This window comes from Sturnira hondurensis, unplaced genomic scaffold (genome assembly GCF_014824575.4).
Source record: "Sturnira hondurensis isolate 20B ecotype Veracruz unplaced genomic scaffold, ASM1482457v3 Scaffold0003166, whole genome shotgun sequence".
Lineage (NCBI taxonomy): Eukaryota > Metazoa > Chordata > Mammalia > Chiroptera > Phyllostomidae > Sturnira > Sturnira hondurensis.
In genome coordinates, this window is record NW_028075797.1 from 2,788,497 (window position 1) to 2,807,913 (window position 19,417).

At 38.6% G+C, this 19,417-nt stretch overlaps 1 protein-coding gene across 1 annotated transcript in view; it reads right to left on the bottom strand.

Moving 5' to 3' along the window:
• AUTS2 (activator of transcription and developmental regulator AUTS2) overlaps window positions 1–19,417 on the bottom strand; it is a 1,160,553-nt gene that overhangs the window by 848,525 nt on the left and 292,611 nt on the right. Inside the window, exon 2 of the mRNA XM_037041734.1 lies at window positions 16,920–17,132. Within this exon, the coding sequence (XP_036897629.1) occupies window positions 16,920–17,132 (213 nt within the window). The remainder of the gene's footprint in view (window positions 1–16,919; window positions 17,133–19,417) is intronic.

A 19,417-nucleotide genomic window follows, 5' to 3' on the forward strand; every position in this document is an offset into this window, starting at 1 on the left:
CTTAAAATCTCTTTTTGAGTTTGGATTCACAGCCGTAAAACAATGTGAAGAGAGCTTCCTCTTATTCCAGCTGCCAACACATGACATCCAGGAGGAATCATTTTATGGCCCTCAATGAAGATCTCCTTAATTTTGAAAGATGACCCTAAAGAGCATTTCTCTTATCAGTAGACAAAGTTTGTCCTTAGTTTCCTATACATATAAATATAATATTTCATAGAGGTTAAACAAACAAAGAAAAAACGTAGAAGGTGCCTGATTAATGTTAAGTGTACCAATACACTTTCTGGTTGTTTCTCATTCTCTGAATCACAGCCCAATCATTTTTATCCTTTGTCCCTTAGCTAGCTGTCAAGGAAGGAAAATGAGCTGGGCTGACAGGTATGAGCATAGTTAAAGACCACACCTCAAGAGCATTAAGAGAAAAATACTGCTTGTCTCAGTCTCTTCAACAACAGCTCTATTTCTACCTCCAAGAGCAAGCAACCTTTCAGAGGAAATGGAGAAATGGGCAGGAAAAGAAAGCTGTCTCCTAAATTACTGCTTTAATCTGCTACACAAAAAAATTCATCTGTGCCATAAAGCATATCTTAAAAACTATTCTGACATGGAATATTGGAACTTTGGTAAGAAATAATAGAGATAATAGGCTGCTAAAAACTTAGCATTTCTACCAAAGCTTTACAAAAGGGAATACGGAAACTGAAACAAGTAAAAGAACCCAAAACTAAAACCCCAGCTCTAGGTGCTGCTTTGTACAAACATTACGGTTGTCTCACTTTGTGCCTTTATCCGACGAGATAAAACACGGAATGACTGTGCCAGGGGAGCTGTAACACTGTGTGTACTTCACACAAACAGGCAGCATATTCCAGTCACTTTTTCAGGCACTTTACTTAAAGATCAAAGTCAATATACATCACATTTTTAAATCCCCTCAAAGTTTATACAACTGATGGGTGACAGCCATGTCCTTACACCAGTAAGTTGTCACTTCAGTATTACCTGAGCAGAATAGAAACACTCAGATCATGTCAAGTGTCCGTGGGTTCGAACTCCTAAAGAATTCATTCACAGAAGCACTTCTCCTAGTGAAGAAAAGCCCCAAAGAACTCAATTGGCTTACAATTCCTAGGCCTGAGAAAACACTTCCATTAACAAAAACCTCTGTCACTTCCAACTTCCAACAGAACTACCATAATTTTTTTTAATCTTGTTTCTTAACTCTTTTGGACTACCCCCCCCCCAATTAGTTCCCATGGTTCTCTAAACATTTTCATTTTCCTGTACCACAAGTTTCTCAGTTAAAAAAGTATCCTTTTCCAACTGTAAGTTAGTTGCCAATTTTTTTCAACACATTTATTTATTTCAGAGATTTTATTTATTTGTTTATTCTTTCATTTTTAGAGTGGGGGAAAAGAAGGAGAGTGAGAAAAAGGGAGAGAAACATCAATGTGTGGTTTGCCTGTCATATGGCCCCCACCGGGGACCTGGTCTATAAACCATGCATGCGCCCTGACTGGGAATTGAACTGGTGACCCTTTGATTCATAGCCCGCACTCAGTCCACTGAGCTATGCCAGCCAGGGCTATTTGCCGGTTTTGTTTGTCTTCTTGGAATGAAGTTGTGTGACTTCCTTATATATTTTGGAGATCAAACCCTTGTCTGGGGTATGATTGGAAAATGTTTCCCCACACAGTTGGTTCCCTTTTCATTTTGCAGATGTTTTCTTTAGTTGTGTAGAAGCTTTTTATTTTAATGAAGTCCCATGTGTTTATTCCTTCCTTTATGTCCCTTGTTCTAGGGGACATTTTGGTAAAAATACAAATCAAGAAACAATAAGTGTTAGAGAGAATGTAGAGAAAAGGGACCCTAGTGCACTGTTGGTGGGAATGAAGACTGGTGCAGCTGCTGTGGAAAACAATATGGAATTTCATCAGAAAACTAAAAATGGAACTCTCTTTTGACCCAGCAATTCCACTGCCAGGATTATACCCTAAGAATCCTGAATCACTAATTCAAAAGAACCTATGCACCACAATGTTCACAGCAGCACAATTCACAATAGCCAAGTGCAGGAAGTAACCTAAGTGCCCATTAATAAATGACTGGATCAAAAACCTATGGTACATTTATACAATGAAATACTACACAGCAGAAAGAAACAAGGAAGTCCTACCCTTCATGACAACATGGATGGAACTGGAAAGCATTATGCTAAGTGAAATATGCTAGGAGGTGAAAGACAAATACCATATAAGTGGAACCTAATCAACAAAACAAACAAGGAAGCAAAATATAACAAAAAATAAAGAACAAACTGACAGTGACCAGAGGAGAGTGAGGAGGAGGAAAGAAGGGAAAGGGTCATGAAGGAACATGTAAAAGGACCCATGAACAAAGCCAAAGGGGGGATAGGATTGAGGGTGGGAAGTAGGGGTGTGGGGGGGAGGGGAAAGTGGTGGTGGGAAAATGAAGACAACTGTATTTGAACGAAAAAAAAAATATATATATATACGTTATTTGAATAAGTAGAATTTTCCATTTCTGACTTAGTAGGACTGTGCTTCTCACATGTAACTAGGGTCTATCTCACAAAAGCAAAGGGAACTTAAATTTGTGGGGGAAAGTGGAAAACAACATTTTAGAAAATAAACAAGACTTATGTGATATGAATACTAGGGTCAAAAAGCAGCAAGAAGAACACAGGGGAGTTCTTAAAGACATAAAACTATGTGCACTTCTATACCATATAAGGAAGTTGTAGGTTAGCCTGCAACAGGTAAAAGGAAGTCAATGAAAACTCTCAAAGCAAGTGACATGACTCAATTTGCATGTTCTCAAATGTGCATTAGAGGGAATTTGGAGAATGGATTGAAGAACACTGAGATTAGAGGCAGAGAAGCCAGTACGAAACTGCTCACAGCCATTGATTCAGGTCCTCCTGAATCAATACAGTGGCAGAAAGGGTGGAAAGTGGTAAATGCAGAGGGACAAATGAGAATATATAGGACACAATTCTACAGGATGTGTGAGTATAAAGAGAGGAAGAGGAGTATAACTTCCAGGTTTCTAGCACGACCTAACATATTTATGGCTTGGGGGTTTATCTGATGGTATGCACATTAACTAACAGGAAACTGAAGAGGCAGAGCAAATTCAGGACAACCAGTATAGAGTTCAATGTGAGACATGTTTGAAATGCTTATAGATGACCCAGGTTAATAACCCCTGTGATAAGGACCTACATTTATGAATCTGCAAGCTAAGAGAAATGTCTGAGTTGGACATTCAAATTGAAATTGTCTGTAGCTGTAAGGACTGAATCCACCAAGGCACAGATCTTTGTCATTTTGTTTGCTACAACACACCTAAAACTGTCTGCCCATAGTAGTACATGGTCAATAAACATTTAATGAGTTGATTCCAAGAAAAAAGTGAGTAGTATAAAAGGAGGAGCGAGCCTTAAAAGACAATTTTTTTAAAAAATTCCCTGGGAAACCACCATTTAAAACAGTTTCTAAGAAAGTTATAATTTCCAAAAACAAAAAAGCAATTATAAATTATCTTTTGGAAAATAAAAGAACTTGTTAGCAAATCAGGAACTGCTTTAAAATCTACTCCTGGGATCATTAACTGTACAATCTTCCGTAAATATTCCCACTACAAATTTAGGGCCTCACTTTCCATTCAAATATGCCTTTTTAATATTTTAGAATATTTACGGTTCTACTTGCCTTGAAAATAATCATCTACTTCCAAGTAAATATAAATGACAGAAAGTGATACATATTTTTGGTTTCTGCTTTGCGAAGACTAGCATAGAAACCTCTACTTCTGGACAGATATCTGACTTTCTGATACCAAGAGTTCCAAAAGTGGAGCAAAATCATTTCAAGAAAATACACCTATTTTATGGTCTATGTCAAAAAATGGCAATTTCTGGAAACACTGAAGAGTCATTAAGGTTTTAATGAAATTACTTGTTAGGTAATTCCCAGTAAATTGCACCTGAGGTGAAAATGTGAGAATACCAAAACCTTTCTTTTTAAAAGTAACAACCCAAGAAAACATACACAACTCAGCATCGATTCAAATAGTTACTGCTGCCTTCAGTGGTCTAGAGCATTATTCTCAAAAGTTTTTTGAAAATGCAAGTGGGAGGTAAAGAAAAATAGCATGATGGGAAAGACAAAAATTTAAGGAACTTTAATACATGTATCTGAAGGTATTCATTCTCTGACAGATGCTCAGCAGTTTCTCCTTTTGAAATACACGTAGTCCATCATCTCAGCCTCACTTGGAATAGCCAGGACTGGCTGGTTTTACCAAGGTACCAAGCTGTAAATACATCAATGGCAAAGTTTTCATGATATACATCTTTCAATTATATTAGAGTCTTTTGCATAAGGTTTGCACACAAAGGGTGCTCAGTAAATGTTTGCTGATCCAGGAAATATGGGGAGAATGAATTAATTAGCCCATTTTAAAATGAAATAAAATTAAATTGTTTTCTACAGTCAAAATATGTTAGACAGAAAGCATGTGGGACAATAATTTTATAGTGCAAAGACACACTATTCATGCTCTGATAGCAAAAACAATTTGTACTTTTATGATAAAAAAGTAGAACCCCACATAAATATTTGCATGTAAAAGAGTGCTCAGGAAATTCCCCCTCACTCCCACCCACTTTCCTCCCTCTCTCTGCTCTGCTGCTTGTCTGGTGTCTTTTGGATCACCTCTGAAGATGGAAGACTGTAGTTTCCCTGGGCCAGCTTTTCCTGGCAGCACTAGCAATGTGACTACCCTCATGGGCTGGGACACTGGGAAAGCAGTCTGTCTGACATTCCATGGAGAAGAACAGGCACCATATTCTTCGAGTAAATTTTTGCCTGGTATGTATGTGCTGATCAGTATCTCATTTTACATTCATGTCTCTGGAGAGGAAAACCAAAGGTCGTATCGTACTGGATTGTTTTTTGTAAGCAATTAATATTGGAATGCAACAACAGTGTGATTAGTAATATTGTCGATGGGAAAAATAATTATTCCAACCTTCAACCATGCAACTTTAGTTATTAAGCACATTCTTCTATGTGCTACAAACACTATGATGGAGAAAATGAATATGATATTTTCCTTCAGGAGGACCTGGAGTCCAACAGAAGGGGCAAACATTAAAAGATACCAGAAAGAAAAAACCTATAATCATATATTGTGTGAAGTGTTAGAAAAATTTTTTAAAAGGTGAGCGAAAAGGAGAAAGGACTAAAGGCAGACTCTCAGGTGAACAATATGGCAAAAAGAAGCCTTTCTAAGAAGACGACATTTCAGCTGAGGCCTAAAGGACTGGAAGAAGCCCATCAGGCAAAGAGCAGAGAGAGGACCACTTCAAGCAGAGAGAACAGCCCATGTAAAGTACCCGGGATGGGGGAAAAAAACTTGACATATTGGAGCAAATGAAGGAAGGTCAAATGGGCAGGAGCCAGTGAACAAGAGAAAGTAACATGAAGTGAAGCTGAAAACACAAGGAGTTGGACAACTGAGCTCAGCAGCTCATAGGAGTCTGAACGTTAATGTGAGTACACTGGGAAGCCACTGAGGATCTACATCTGGGAACAATAATGATTAAATACATATTTTTAAAAGGTCACACTCCTTGTGGTATGGAGAATGGATTGAAAGGGTTCAAGACTAGAAGTATGAAAAATGAGAAAGGTATATGAGTTTTCCAAGGCAGGACAGCTGATGCTTTTAAAGGCTTACTTCACTCTGTGCAACACACGCCTGGGCCCTTGTTGTGCGACACAGTAATGGAAGCGCATTTACTGCAGCTGGGGAGCAGGACGTGCATACAGCCAACTCTACAACAGGGTATGAAATGAGGAAGGACCAATGTGAATTACAAATAGAGTAACTATACATCCCAGTTTTCCAGGAAGCCTAGATTTATGCTTATTGTTCCAAGGTAATTATTTATGGTGCCCCCTTTCACTATCGGAAATGTTATATATTAGGTGATAGATGATGGGGTCACCTTAGCCATAAACAAGGGGTCATAGGAATTCTGAAGAAAACACAATTAATTCTGAGGGAAAAGATGTAACTGTTGAAGACCATTCCAGACCAAGGCAACAGCATAAGCAAAGGCACTGCAGTGTGGAGAAAGCACATGATTCATGCAAATAACAACAAACAGAGCAACAGCTTGATGTTTATGGAATGTGGGGATGGGTAGAGGCAGCTGGAAAGGTACATTGGATGAAACAAACTCAGACCTAAATGTTCTACAGTAAGGGGCTTCCATTTTATTTACCTGTTTATGGAGAGTCACTGATTTTTTTAAACAAGATTACAATAGCAATGAGTAAAATAATGCTGAACTACAGTAAGAATCCAGATAAGGTAAGTATTGTGCTGATAAGAATCAATGAGATGTTGAGTGAAAAAGACCATCATGGTGACGGAGCAAGGAACCAGGTGGTGAAGGCATTTTGTAATTTTGAGAGCTAATCTAAGAGGTTTCCCGTGCAATTCTGACTAAGTCGAGAAGCAACCAAGAGCCACTGGATGGAAGAAGAAATGTGAGAGAGCCAAAGAGCTGAAATTGTAGTCTGAAAGCAGATTTAAACATAGAAAAAGAAGGAGAAAGACGGCTGGCAGGTCTGAAGAGGGGACAGAATCACCAGGGAAACAGTTGTTTAAAACCCCACATCGTTCCCTTCAATATCTAGGTATGTCGATTTGTTTCCTCACTCTGCCTGAGAATGAAGGGAGCAGTCGGCACACACTGATTCAAATACATCCCCCTTCACATACAACTTCACAGTCTCCATGCCTCTTTCTAGCCTCCCTGGTGCCATAGTCATTTGAGAAATACAGATTTAGAGTTTTAAATACAGGGAGGTACGAGGCAGGTGATAATTACACAAATGGGTTAAGTTTCAAGAAGTATCATTCAACCTTCCAGCAGTGAATGCTAAGTCTATTACCCAGCTTTCTATTTCACCTGAAAGACAGAGACATTTACCATCATCCTGAGTACTCCTTAGGGAAAGCTGATGATAACTATTTTTTAAATTGAAAATCATTATTAATTGTCTACTCACACAGTGTGATAATTTCATTAGTCTCTTCAGTAGATCATTTTGCACTTGTCTCCAAAAAAACAGAATTTCTGGTCTCACGGCAATATGATAAAAATGAATGCTACCTGTTGTTGACACACCTCAGGCAGTAGTTAAAGCTAAGTGTAGGCTTTGCTACTTAAATCAACATCCTTCTGATGATTTTTATTCTTAGAAAAAAATATTTCCTTTTAAATTTGTGGAACCCAAACCTTCAGAAATTCAAGGATATTTTTATTAATTTGAAGCTTTCTTCATAATGAAGAAAACAGTCAATGACATTTAGTCCCTACTCACACACAGGCAGTATTTTCCAATTTCATTCACATCTGCTCCCCAGTACTGCCACCAAATAACACCAATTTTTGTAATATAGAGGACTCATAAAACTTACACACCTAAGAATTCAACACTATCATGATGCTAAAGAAAAAAGTAGAACCTAAAAAAAAATAATGAAAAAACTCCATTTACCATATGTATAAAAGTTGTGTTTAAAAAGAAAAAAAACAATTATTCTACTAAAGCTACATTCTAGTAAATTCCTACTAAAAAGTAACCATTTTGAAGATATCATTTTCTGTAACATAATATCTGTAGCATTTGGGAGAAACATTTTTGGCAATAATATTTTTGAAAAGAACTAGTAAATATATAGAACAAGAACAAGTATTCATAAAATTTATAATCACACAAAATGTGCTTTAAAAAGTTTAAGATTTGTTACAGGTTTTGCAAATAACATATCAAGATTCAAAGCTCCTGCAAGAATTTTGTTATGTCTTCTTGGTATAAAATAGTCAATGCTTGCATCAATATGCAATGCTCCAGAACTCATTTAGAATGCTGAAGTAGGTTCTTTTAGATATCATTAGCACCCAGCAGTAGCTCAAGTGCATTAAAACAGTTGGGTTCGTGTGACAAAACAGGTCTAATGGGACTGAGGGTTAAGTACGGCAAGGAATGTGTTATTAAAGCTCTCAGCCAGAGCCTCAGGGACTCTCCAAAAGCAAATATCAGTCCTACTCAAACCAAGCATATCAATCAGTATAATTTTGTCTCAGATACTGTTCACTGAAATGTTCAAGGAAAAGCTAAAAAGAATGCAGTAATACTGCATCTATCTTCATATTTAATTTAAAAAGAGAGCAAACAGCACTTCGAAGAGGGAGGTCATTCCTTGTTGAGCATAAGATTTCTCTGTGCAAAGCTATTTGAGAAGGGGCAATAAAACAATTCAACATATAAACACTTATGAGAGCTACCATTTCAGAAATGCTACTGATATGTTAGCTAACAACTTTGAAGATGAAATACAGATGGCAATCCTGCAGCTGAAGGCAGCCATAAGAGAATCAAGAACATCATCCAACTGTCAAATTTCAATCAAATCCACCATCTCCCTCTTCCCTCAGAGTGCTTGGAGGTCCCAACTGCCTTCAACAGAAATGTATCATAGAAAAACACTTACCAGAAAAATATTTTATACAAAACCTTAAATATAATCTCTCAAAGTTCAAGAGATCAGAAATCATTTTGTCCTGCATACTAACTGTATGAACAACAGAGGAAGAAGAATGATATCCCACCAAAAACTAAGGGAGAATACAATAAGGTGATAGTAGATTTAAAATACAACCTTGCACAGTTGTAAGCATTTAAAGAGAACCACACAAAGGTGAGCTGTGGGCAGATGGTTAGGTTTCCAGCCCAATGAGTGCACAGTTGGCTCTCTGGCCAGGATAAGACATTCAGCTCTGCCTATATACACATACTGAATCTTCAAATGCACACCTTTGGCTTTTCCTCCTTGTAAAAACAATTACACATTGGGCATCAAGACATCCAACCGTTCTCAAGTACCATTTACCACATAGAGTTGCCTGTGCCTGCCTTAAAGCCCACCCACAATTTCATTTTCAATTAGCAGCTCCTCGAAAGGCAGTAATCAAAGCAGTTGCTAAAGAGCATTCAGATGTCACTAAAAGACTGCAAACCCAAACTGTAAATAGCACGTTGTGAGTCGCCTGTCACCATCATGGATTCCCACAAGAATCTCGCAACACATGGCTACCACAACCATCTGCTCACCTCCCACCAGCACCACTGCAAACCGCACAGCCACTCACCCACCCCCACCTCCCACTCTTTACCTGTCAGGTACAGACTTGTGTGGAGATGAGATTGCTGTGAGCAGAGATTAGAATGCAGAACACACAGGCTTATTTCATGTTCTGCAACTAAAATTTGACCACATACACATAACACTGTACCATCAGACGAGGGAAAAAAGAAAATTAACACAAAAATTGAGTGTTTATTAAAGAAAGGGAGTTCTGTCTACCCTCATCAACTATCAGAGGGGTACCAACTAAATCTTATTAAGAGAAATCCATGTTCCTTCACCATTCAATCACTAATATTACAAGAATTCATGCCAGGGGGACTCGGAAATCGTTACTATCACTTTGTCCTTCTTACTTCTCTACAATATATGGGATTTAAATGGCCCTTAATAATAAAGTTTTGCACATACATACATGTAATACATCCTTACTGTGGGAGTTAAATGATTATCACTGTTTTTTTTTCAATTTTTTTATTTAATTATTTTTCAAGTACAGTTTTCTGTCTATTACTCCCATCCCATCCCACCCCCCATCCTCCCCCCTCCCTCCCATTTCCACCCTTCTCAGTTGTTGTCCATGTATCCTTTATATAGGTTCCTCTATATCGCTCCCTTATTTCCCCTGAAATTCCCTCCCCTCTCCCCTCTGGTCACTGTCAGCCTGTTCTCTATTTCAGTGTCTTTGGTTATATTTTGCTTGCTTGTTTGCTTTGTTGTTTAGCTTCCTGTTAGAGGTGAGATCATATGGTATTTGTCCTTCAACACCTGGCTTATTTCACTCAGCATAATGCTTTCCAGTTCCATCCATGTTGTTGCAAAAGGTAGGAGCTCCTTCTTTCTTTCTGCAGCATAAAATTCCATTGTGTATATGTACCATAGTTTTTTGATCCATTCATTTACTGACGGGCACCTAGGTTGCTTCCAACTCTTGGCTATTGTAAATTGTGCTGCTATGAACATTGGGGTGCATAGGTTCTTTGGGATTGGTGTTTTAGGGTTCTTAGGATACAATCCCAGCAGTGGAATTGCTGGGTCAAAAGGCAAGTCCAATTTTAGTTTTCTGAGAAAATTTCATACTGTTTTCCATAATGGTTGTACCAGTCTGCAATCCCACCAACAGTGGACCAGAGTCCCCTTTTTCCCACACCCTCTCCAACATTTGTTGTTTATTGCTTTGTTTATGATAGCCATTCTCACCGGTGTAAAGTGGTATCTCATGATTATCACTGTTTACAGGAACAATTTCTTTAGGTCTCAGGATCACTCAAGCTGAGTTACTGTCCATTCTTTTAATTATTGTTGCTTTTTCAATTTCAGCCTATTTTCTCTCTGTAGATTTTATTTTATGAGCTGGTAGTCAATGAGCTATGTTCACTTTTTAGTCAAATTTACTAAATTTTAGTTAAGAATTCCATAAGTCACCAGCTCATCTCCAAACATGTCTGTCTCTCTGAAGTCAAGTGATGTTTATACTCACTGTTTTTTTAATTTAATCTTATTGTATTTTTTCCCATTACCATTTAGTCCCATTATACCTCCTCCCCCCAGCAGTCACCACACTGTTCTTACCAACATTCAGGGCTGACAGAACCTATTCCAGACAACAATGTAAAGAGTCAGGAGACATACAATCAAAAATTCTAGGACTCAAAAAATAAACTATTGCTGCTTCCAAATGAACCAAGATAAAACAAAATAGAACAAAGCACCCTTCACATAATTTATTGTATTAGTCCCAGGTTTCCAAACAAATACCTCCAATATAATACACAACTAATTTCGAACAGAGGTAAGCCTGAATTGGGGTTTCCTCAATAACCTATATTAAAAACTGGCATCTTATACTTAAGTCAATCAAGATTCCAAAAGCAATTATAAGCCAATTTTTCTTCCCCTAGTCTTTCTCTATATGTTTTTATTATTACTTCTGTAGTTGGGCAAAGGGAAAAAAGTAAAGTGCAACTTAATTAAATTCTTAACACAAAAAAAACTTTATTTGATATCTCAGTCATTTTCATGTGGCTACACAATTTTTGAAAAACAAATGAAATCCCAAATAAAACATTATACATGAAAATGTGAAGTATGAAATAAAAATGATTTATCTGCAGCTCATATTTCTTAATACCAGCTCAAGGTATCTTCAGTCATTTAACCATCATAACAAATGTATTTATGAAAGAGCACAGAACACAGGTTGGATGTATTTTATTACTCAAGTATAACCCCTAATTACATCACAGTTTCAAATAGTCTGATTTCCAGACACCTGTAGGCTCTTAGAGTCAAGGTGGATAAATACCTGTGTAGTTTCAGCCTGAATGTCTTCCCCAAACTAACTGGCAGTTCTTAAAAAATGTGATTTGAACTGGGTCTGTTTATTTTTTTTTAAAGATTTCATTTATCTTTAGAAGGGAAGGGGAGGAGAGAGGGAGAGAAATATTGATATATGATTGCCCCTAATGTGTCCCCTGATGGGAAATGGCCTGCAAACCAGGCATGTGCCCTGACTGGGAATTGAACTGCAATCCTTTGATTCACAGGCCCGCGCTCAATTCACTGAGCTACACCAGCCAGGACTGAACTGGGTCTGTCTAATCGAAGTTTTCCTTTATAAATTCTTCTTTGCAAGTTAATTTCTACTAGTAACAAATTCACAGAGAAGTCTTCAGACAATCTGAGTCAGTCCAACTGAAATAAAGGATGAGCCTCTGGTGGTAAATGTTCTCAAAGGAGAAGAGCGCGTGTGAGACGTGCTGCCCCACCAGGAGGACTGGAAGCACAGATGGTGGCTACGCACCTGCGCCCTTTGAAACAACACAACTTACTTCGAATAAGGCCATGAAAGCAGATGCAACCGCCAGGCATAGCTCTAACAAAAGCTCTAATTTTAAAGACAGTGGGATCAATTCCTTTTCCCCCCTAGAAATCAGTATACATTTTTGGTATCTGTGATTTATAATTTTGTGTACAATTTTGTTATCTTCATTGTCAGCTCCGAATGCTCCACCAAGCTTGATTCCACTGTACTATAACCTTCAGAGAGAAAAATAAATTCCCATTCCACAAGCAATACCTACCCAGCTCAATTTGTGTAAAGATTTTTAAACCACATAAGCCATTCTCACCAGCAAGATTAGAGTCTACCTGGCTAGACTCCTGAAATAATCCCAAATTCCTTTATTTTCCCCTCAAATGGTATTCTGCAATGCCTAGAAGCAATTTCAATAGGAGGCCTCTTTCTCTGTGAAATTCTGCCCTTAAATAAAAACATTTTTGTCACCTAAGATTCAGTTAGAAAGGAGACTCTAGGATTTATTTTGATGATCCATTCTGTTGTGTGTTGAAGAGTTCATATAATCTCAAAATTCCTCCTAGTTCATGTAAGCCTATTTCCTCTGGTTCAATTCATACTAGAGACAGAAATGACAGACAAATGAACTAAATGGAGATTTAGAAATCTCCATTCAGAACCAAACTGAGAATTTTTTGAACTCTCATCAACTTTTCTTCATTGTCTCTGTATTTTTTAAACTGCTTTGTACACTCAGGGTTTTAAACTATGAAGTACTAAATTTTTTAAAGCATCCCTTAGGGTATAGAATTAGACATAAGGAAAGAAAACTCAAGATGCTAGGAAGAATTAAGTTTGCTCAAAATGCTTCTGACAAAGTCATAATGTGGCTAAAAGTTTTGGCAACACGTCACTTCATTGTGTTCTCAGTCATTACATTGTGACTTAATTCTCTAAGTTGGAAAACAAAGCTCCTTACATAGAGGACTTGTACAACTTCTGTTTTGATTTTTCCAGTTCTAAGTCTAAGTAGGGTCTAAGTAGGAAAAAAACCTGCCATATCTTTATTAGTAAAAACTTTTCTACATAATGGCTGAGAATTCACAGAATGAGTAAATAGTTCTGTATAGAACAAATATAGGCCTCAGGGGGTCAGAAAGATATGCACTCTTTTGTGTGACAATTAACTTCTTCCTTTCTTTATCTTTTTAAATCCCTTTGGAAATTGATGAGTATCCCAATTTGCCATGTAAAACATGCAACCATTTTATAAGACAGTTGCCAACTCATCATCTTCTAAGTCATATGTATGTGAACTTAAAAATACAATCCAACAAATAATTTCCATTAAGTGCTGGTAAAAGCATACATTTAATAATACGGAAAAAAATCACGAGAACTGAGGTTTCCTAATTAGGCCAGAGAAGAAAAAGGCGGTTTGGTTTTAGAACTACACATTCTCTCTCATAAAACTATTTAATTGCACTCTCACAGTAAAAAGATTAGTTGCCTTCAATGGCTTCTCAGAAAAAAAATCCTATTATTTCCTCTCCACTAAGGAGTAACATCTCCCAATAATTACAGGAAAGCTGTGCATTAAGTTGCCTGCTCAGGAAGTACTATTTCCTAATAAAATGCAAACCTAATCCACTTGCACCAAGTCAAAAATAAAGACTGAATTCTCAGCTCCTACTGTCCTCTTTCATCTGTAGTTCTTGTGATTATAATTCCCTCAATAAGAGGCACTAAACAACAATCCATTAATTTAGAAATTGTCCTCAACATCCACTCTCAGCTCCATCCACATCTCCTCCCAGCTAAGATGGTAGATTCAGTAACTTTACCCAATAAGAGACAAAGGCAGGGAAAAATGTAATGGTGATGTGTGCTGGCCTCTATCATGATACAAAAGCAAGCACAAATATCCTTAGCACAAGTTTTTGAACATAAACTGTGGCCATTCAACATTCATGTGTCACCTTTTACCAATAATCACACTTGTGATGGCACTTGTTTGAGGTGACACACAGCCAGTCATGCCTCTCTCCCCCACCAGGAACTCGCATGTCACTCCTCTCCTTTAAATGTCTGCACAGAACCAATCAGACTGCAACACTAAATTACCCTCAGACCTAGCATGGCCTTCCTTTTCAGACCTCAACAGCACTGTGTGTGTGTGTGTGTGTGTGTGTGTGTGTATCCATGTTAGTCATAATTTTAAAGAACACAGAAGAACACAGAGGAACACAGAGGAAGTGGCCCAAGAAAACCTCTAATTTTATAGATGGTTTGCAAAAGACTGTGATTTGTTCAGGGTTTCATAGAAACACACAGAATTCTAGGAATATTACAAATGAAAAGTATTACAGTTTTATCTCAATTATCAACTCCTGCTTCCCTTTTCCTATTAGAAAAACAATAGGATTTGGTTAGTATATTCTGGCATGAACACTGAAGATAAGAAAACACCACTTGTTTTTAAAGCTCTTACATAGTCCAGAATATAAATCAATATAATTGCTTTTCAAATATTTCACCTCAAACAAGAATAGGTTTGATTTCAAATACCACTAGTACCAGAAGGCTGATCATCAGGACCAAAAGCCTCTCGAATTTGAGACATAGAGCCCGCGCCTTCTTTTATGATCATAAAGTCTTTCACCAGAGGGCAAACTAAAAAGAAGAATTTTGAGGACAGAGAATAGAAAAGTCAGGGTCTGGGAATAAGAATGTCAAGGATGGGGAACCACAGCTGAGTGTAGGCTCAAAATTAAATTGCTTTCTTGCCCAAAAGGGTAAGAAGCTTCGGCTTACCCGTTGGGAGGGAGCGCCCAGGGAAGAGGTGGTAGCTCCACTGCAAGTTCTCTCCACTGGGAAATGACTTTCCTCACGTGTCTCACACAGAGAGACAGGAGTTGGGAGTCACAATACCACAGGAACACTGCTGTGAGTGGAACTTAGCCCTTCTTCCCCCTTTCCACTCTCTATCCAAAAATAAATTAATTAAAGTATAAACCTTCATCCAGATGTGCTTGTTTTCAAACTTTCCAGCTTTTCCTGCTCTCAGAAGTTGGTATTTAAACCAGTTTCTTCTCGTGCCTTTATAGGCCATTTCTATGACCAATATCACAGCTCTGACCAAACTGATCAAGTGTTGTAGTTTCTAGAAATACACAGATCCCCTACATCCTATGACATGGAGTTCTCTTTCTCTTCATGTTCAGTCCTATTCTCAGTCAAGAAAGGCAGGACATACAGAGCTAATGAGCAAGCCCAAGGAAGACGAGTTTCAACCTTGGCTCTGTCCCTCACTGCTAAGTGGCTGTAGACAAGTCATTTTATCTCTTTGAGCCTCAGCGTCCCTATCTGTAAAGCAATCATATTACCTACTAGCTATGATTCTTGTGAGAAATACAGATTACAATACACAATCTCACTGAATGACTATTAATACGGCATGCATTAGATAAATGTAACTATTACTATAACTGCAATTTAGCAGTTCATTTAAGAACACATGTATCTTTAGAAAAACTGCCCTGTGTGCCATACCCGGGGATAATTCCCTGAAATCCTTCTGAGTTGATGCTGAAATCCATCTCTCTAGATGTCTTCTCAGGAGTATACCCTTTGTTACCCACCAGGTCAAACTCTGATCCCAAAATGCCCAGTAGATCTTATTGAAGCTTTTGGTCCATCCAATCTTGGAACTAAAAATCATCACCAAAAATATACTCTTGATGCTTTACAAGAATTGTTTCCAAAATGGCCTGACCATTACCAAATAGAAACTTTCTAGAAAGACTATAAATACCTGTACCTCACCCCATACATTCCTAGGTCCTAGTGAGGGGCTATGCATTTGTATTTAAAATGGCTTATGATAGGATTATAATGGCCTTTGAGGTTTTGGAACCACTGTTTTATATAATCCCAGATATTCTCCCTTTGCAGAGAAACATGTACAAACTATAAATGACCTGTTCAGCTTTTAATCAGAGCAAGTGCTCTATGAAATACACTCCCTTCTTTTCCATTTAAGTCACAATAATCCCCATCCAGAGGTCCCACCAAAAAACAAACACACCCAGGACACAGGTAACTCAGCAGGCACTGAAAGCTCTGCATTTGTGCAGAAAAACTGCTATAAGCAGCTTCATTTGTTATGAATAATGTATCCCATGTGGGGACTTCCACTGGCAGAAAGGCTCTCCAAAATGCCAAGAGCTTTATTTTCTCCTGGACCATTGAAACCTAATTATTAACAGATCAGGAAGCCCTACTACCAGACTTTCATATAGTCAAAAGATCAGAAAGATAGTCTTCAATCATGGGCTACCGACAGCAACTATGGAACCAAAAGGCAAATTCATTTCTTTGCCACTGTTCTCTCACATGCCACAATATCTAAGCATCCCATGAAGATCTAAACCTCTTCAAGACACTGCCTGCATGTAGATAACCAATTTTAGCAATCCAGAACCTTTAGATACACAATGTTATGTGCTCAAATCTGCCTGTTCAATCTGTCCTGATTATACGGATCTCTCCCCTACCAGCCACTCCACCTTGACTACCATCAGGACTGCAGTCAGTCTGCCCTACGTGCCAACAGCAACAACAGCAGCATCATCACACAGAGCATATCTGACTAAAAAGGTACCACAATGAAGTTTCCAATCATAATGCAAAACACAGAGCTTGGTTTGGTATATTCTTTTAGAGCCAACCATAAAGCTCTGCAGGGAAGCTTTCCAGCATCCCACAAGCACATCTTCTCCGACTGCTAGGAAGAACCACAGAGGAACCAGTACCCAAGGCCGGGGGTGAGCGCTGTTCAGCCACGAAAAGAACAAAGCTTCCATACCTGTCTGAGTCCCTTTGGCATTTTCTTTCTCTTCCCAAGGTGCTGGCAGAGGTTGCGGTCATTTTCTCTATCTGAGCTGTAATGATGCGGGTGGCTAAGTCTGCTCTTCTTGGAATGAAAGGACAAGCCGTTGGTAAGTGCTTCCCGTTTCTTCTTCGTCAGAGGGGTCTGGCGTTTCTCCACACGTTCCTGAGGCTTAAGTGCTACATCTTTCTGTAGAAAAGAAGGAAAGGGAACTGGTGTTTATACAGGCATCTAAGGATACAAGCAAAATATAGGCTAATTGGAGTTACTAAAAGGGAAGGTGGAAAGAACAGGAAAGTGGGATATGAGAATACCTAAAACAAGGAAACATGTCACTTGATTGCTCTGAATCCCTAATGCCACCACAAATATATCCTTTCTGTTGTTGTTGAGCAAAAAACTCAACAAAGTACCTATCCACAAATGTGATTACAGCGCTCCCTGGGCCAGTGGCTTTCCGTCGGATTCTGCACTGGGTCCAGCACACAATATTCCCCGAGGTGGCTGAATACACTCACTTCCCAAGATGGTACATCAATTATGTTTCAAAAGAGTACTAAGTGTGCATACTATTCAAAAACAGCAGCACAAGAGTGAACATACCAGCGCCAAGTGGATGTGAGCCAGCAAGAAAGAAACTGTCAATTCATACCATTAAAATGTTCCCTTAAGGCATTATATTTTTACCACAATTTCCTCTGAGTATCCTTAATTCCCATCCTCTTTGCAAAATGTAACAGTGTTATCACCAAGATCAAAAGCAACTTTTCATTTACTCCTGTGGGTGCCTGGGGTGGGAGAAAGGGTAGGAGGAGGGTAATGGATGTTCTGGAATAGCAAGCAGCATCTATAGAAACTGAAGGCAAGAATTTCAGGCCAGACAACCTGGTGGAGTTATGTACCTGCAGACAGCTCAGGACATACTGAGATTCAAAAAGACATGGGTTCAAGCCCTGATGCTGACATTACTCATTACAAGGCTTGGAATAAGTCACTGCAAATCTGAGCCCATGTGAAAAATATGCTCAGATATGACCACATTCCATACATGTGAATGTCCTTTGATTCTTGAGAAATCCCATTAAGCACTAAAATTGAAAGGATTTAGTACTCTTATCATGTGTACAGTAAATATGATCTCCTTCACTGAAAGTGCTCCTTCATGGAGTCTCACCCCTACATAATTTCTCAGTGTCTATAGTCTTCAGTGCACATTTAAAAGTAATATAAAACCAGAACAAAAAGTTTCCTTTCTCAGTTCTCCTCAAAATACCACTCTTTCCTCTCCTTCATAGTCACTATTCTTGAGGCAGTTACCTATTCTATTGCTTCTGCTACTTGTATCCCAACACCCCCCAACTGGAAGACACAGAGATCCTGGATATCTTTTTCCAAGAATAGCCACAGCCACTAGTTTGGGACCTTGGACCTTTATGTCTGCTTTCCCTTGGTCTCAAAAGCCCTCCCGTCTACAACTCTCCCTTTTCTAGCTCAAGGACTTTTTGCAGTGCTGCCTACTCAGGAGCCCTTTAATAAGGCAAGAGCCATTTTCTCAGGCATGCACTCATTCAACAAATTTTTTTTCTGTGCACCTCGTATATACTAAGTACAAACTTACCACTTTCCTACAGTGCTGAGAAAACAATTGTGCAGGAGAAAAAAAAATCCCTGCCTCAGGAAGCTTAGGTTTTACGGGACAAATACTAATCAAATCACATAATGATATAATTGCAAACTGCACCAACCACTCTAAAGGAAAGGTAAAGGGTCCTAAAACTAAGATAAATGGTCTAGTGTAGAGGAGGGAGGTGTGATTGAAGAGATGACTGCCATTTGGCCAAGATTTGATGGTCTGAGCAGCAAGAATATCTTGTGCAAAGGTCCTGAGGCAGCTGGTAGCATGACTCCTTGAGAAAATGAGGGCAGGGACTAAGTTTCGTTCATCTCAGTGACCCCAGAGCTTCACATACAGACTCAGGCAAATATTACATAGTACGTGTATTTATGTTTGCTAGGTAAATGCATTAATGAGACAACTAATTAAAGTACCTGAACCTACAAACTGCAATAATTACTTCATAATGTCCTAAACTGCTTCTAGCACAAAGTGTCCGAAAAGCTGGTTGAAGCAGAAAATCAAGAAGCCTAGCAAGCACTAATGGCACATAAGCGGGATCAGCGAAAACAGCAAGAAGCCCCTACAAAGGAATAAAAACCTTGTCCTTGGAGCAAAAAACATAAGAGAAAACGAGTTCCTCTGGTCTGACTTCTAGCTGCTACCACTGCAGATGATTTACGTCTTGCCACTGACAAAACAGATCTCCTGAGGCAATGATGATGTGGTGTGAAGTGTTTAGGGGACAAGCTGAGATCAATGCAAGCGCACGTGGACACTGTCTGAGAACCTGGTACATTATGCCTAACACATGGTAAATGTCCAGTAAGGTCTGCTGTATTTATTCCTCTGTCCAATC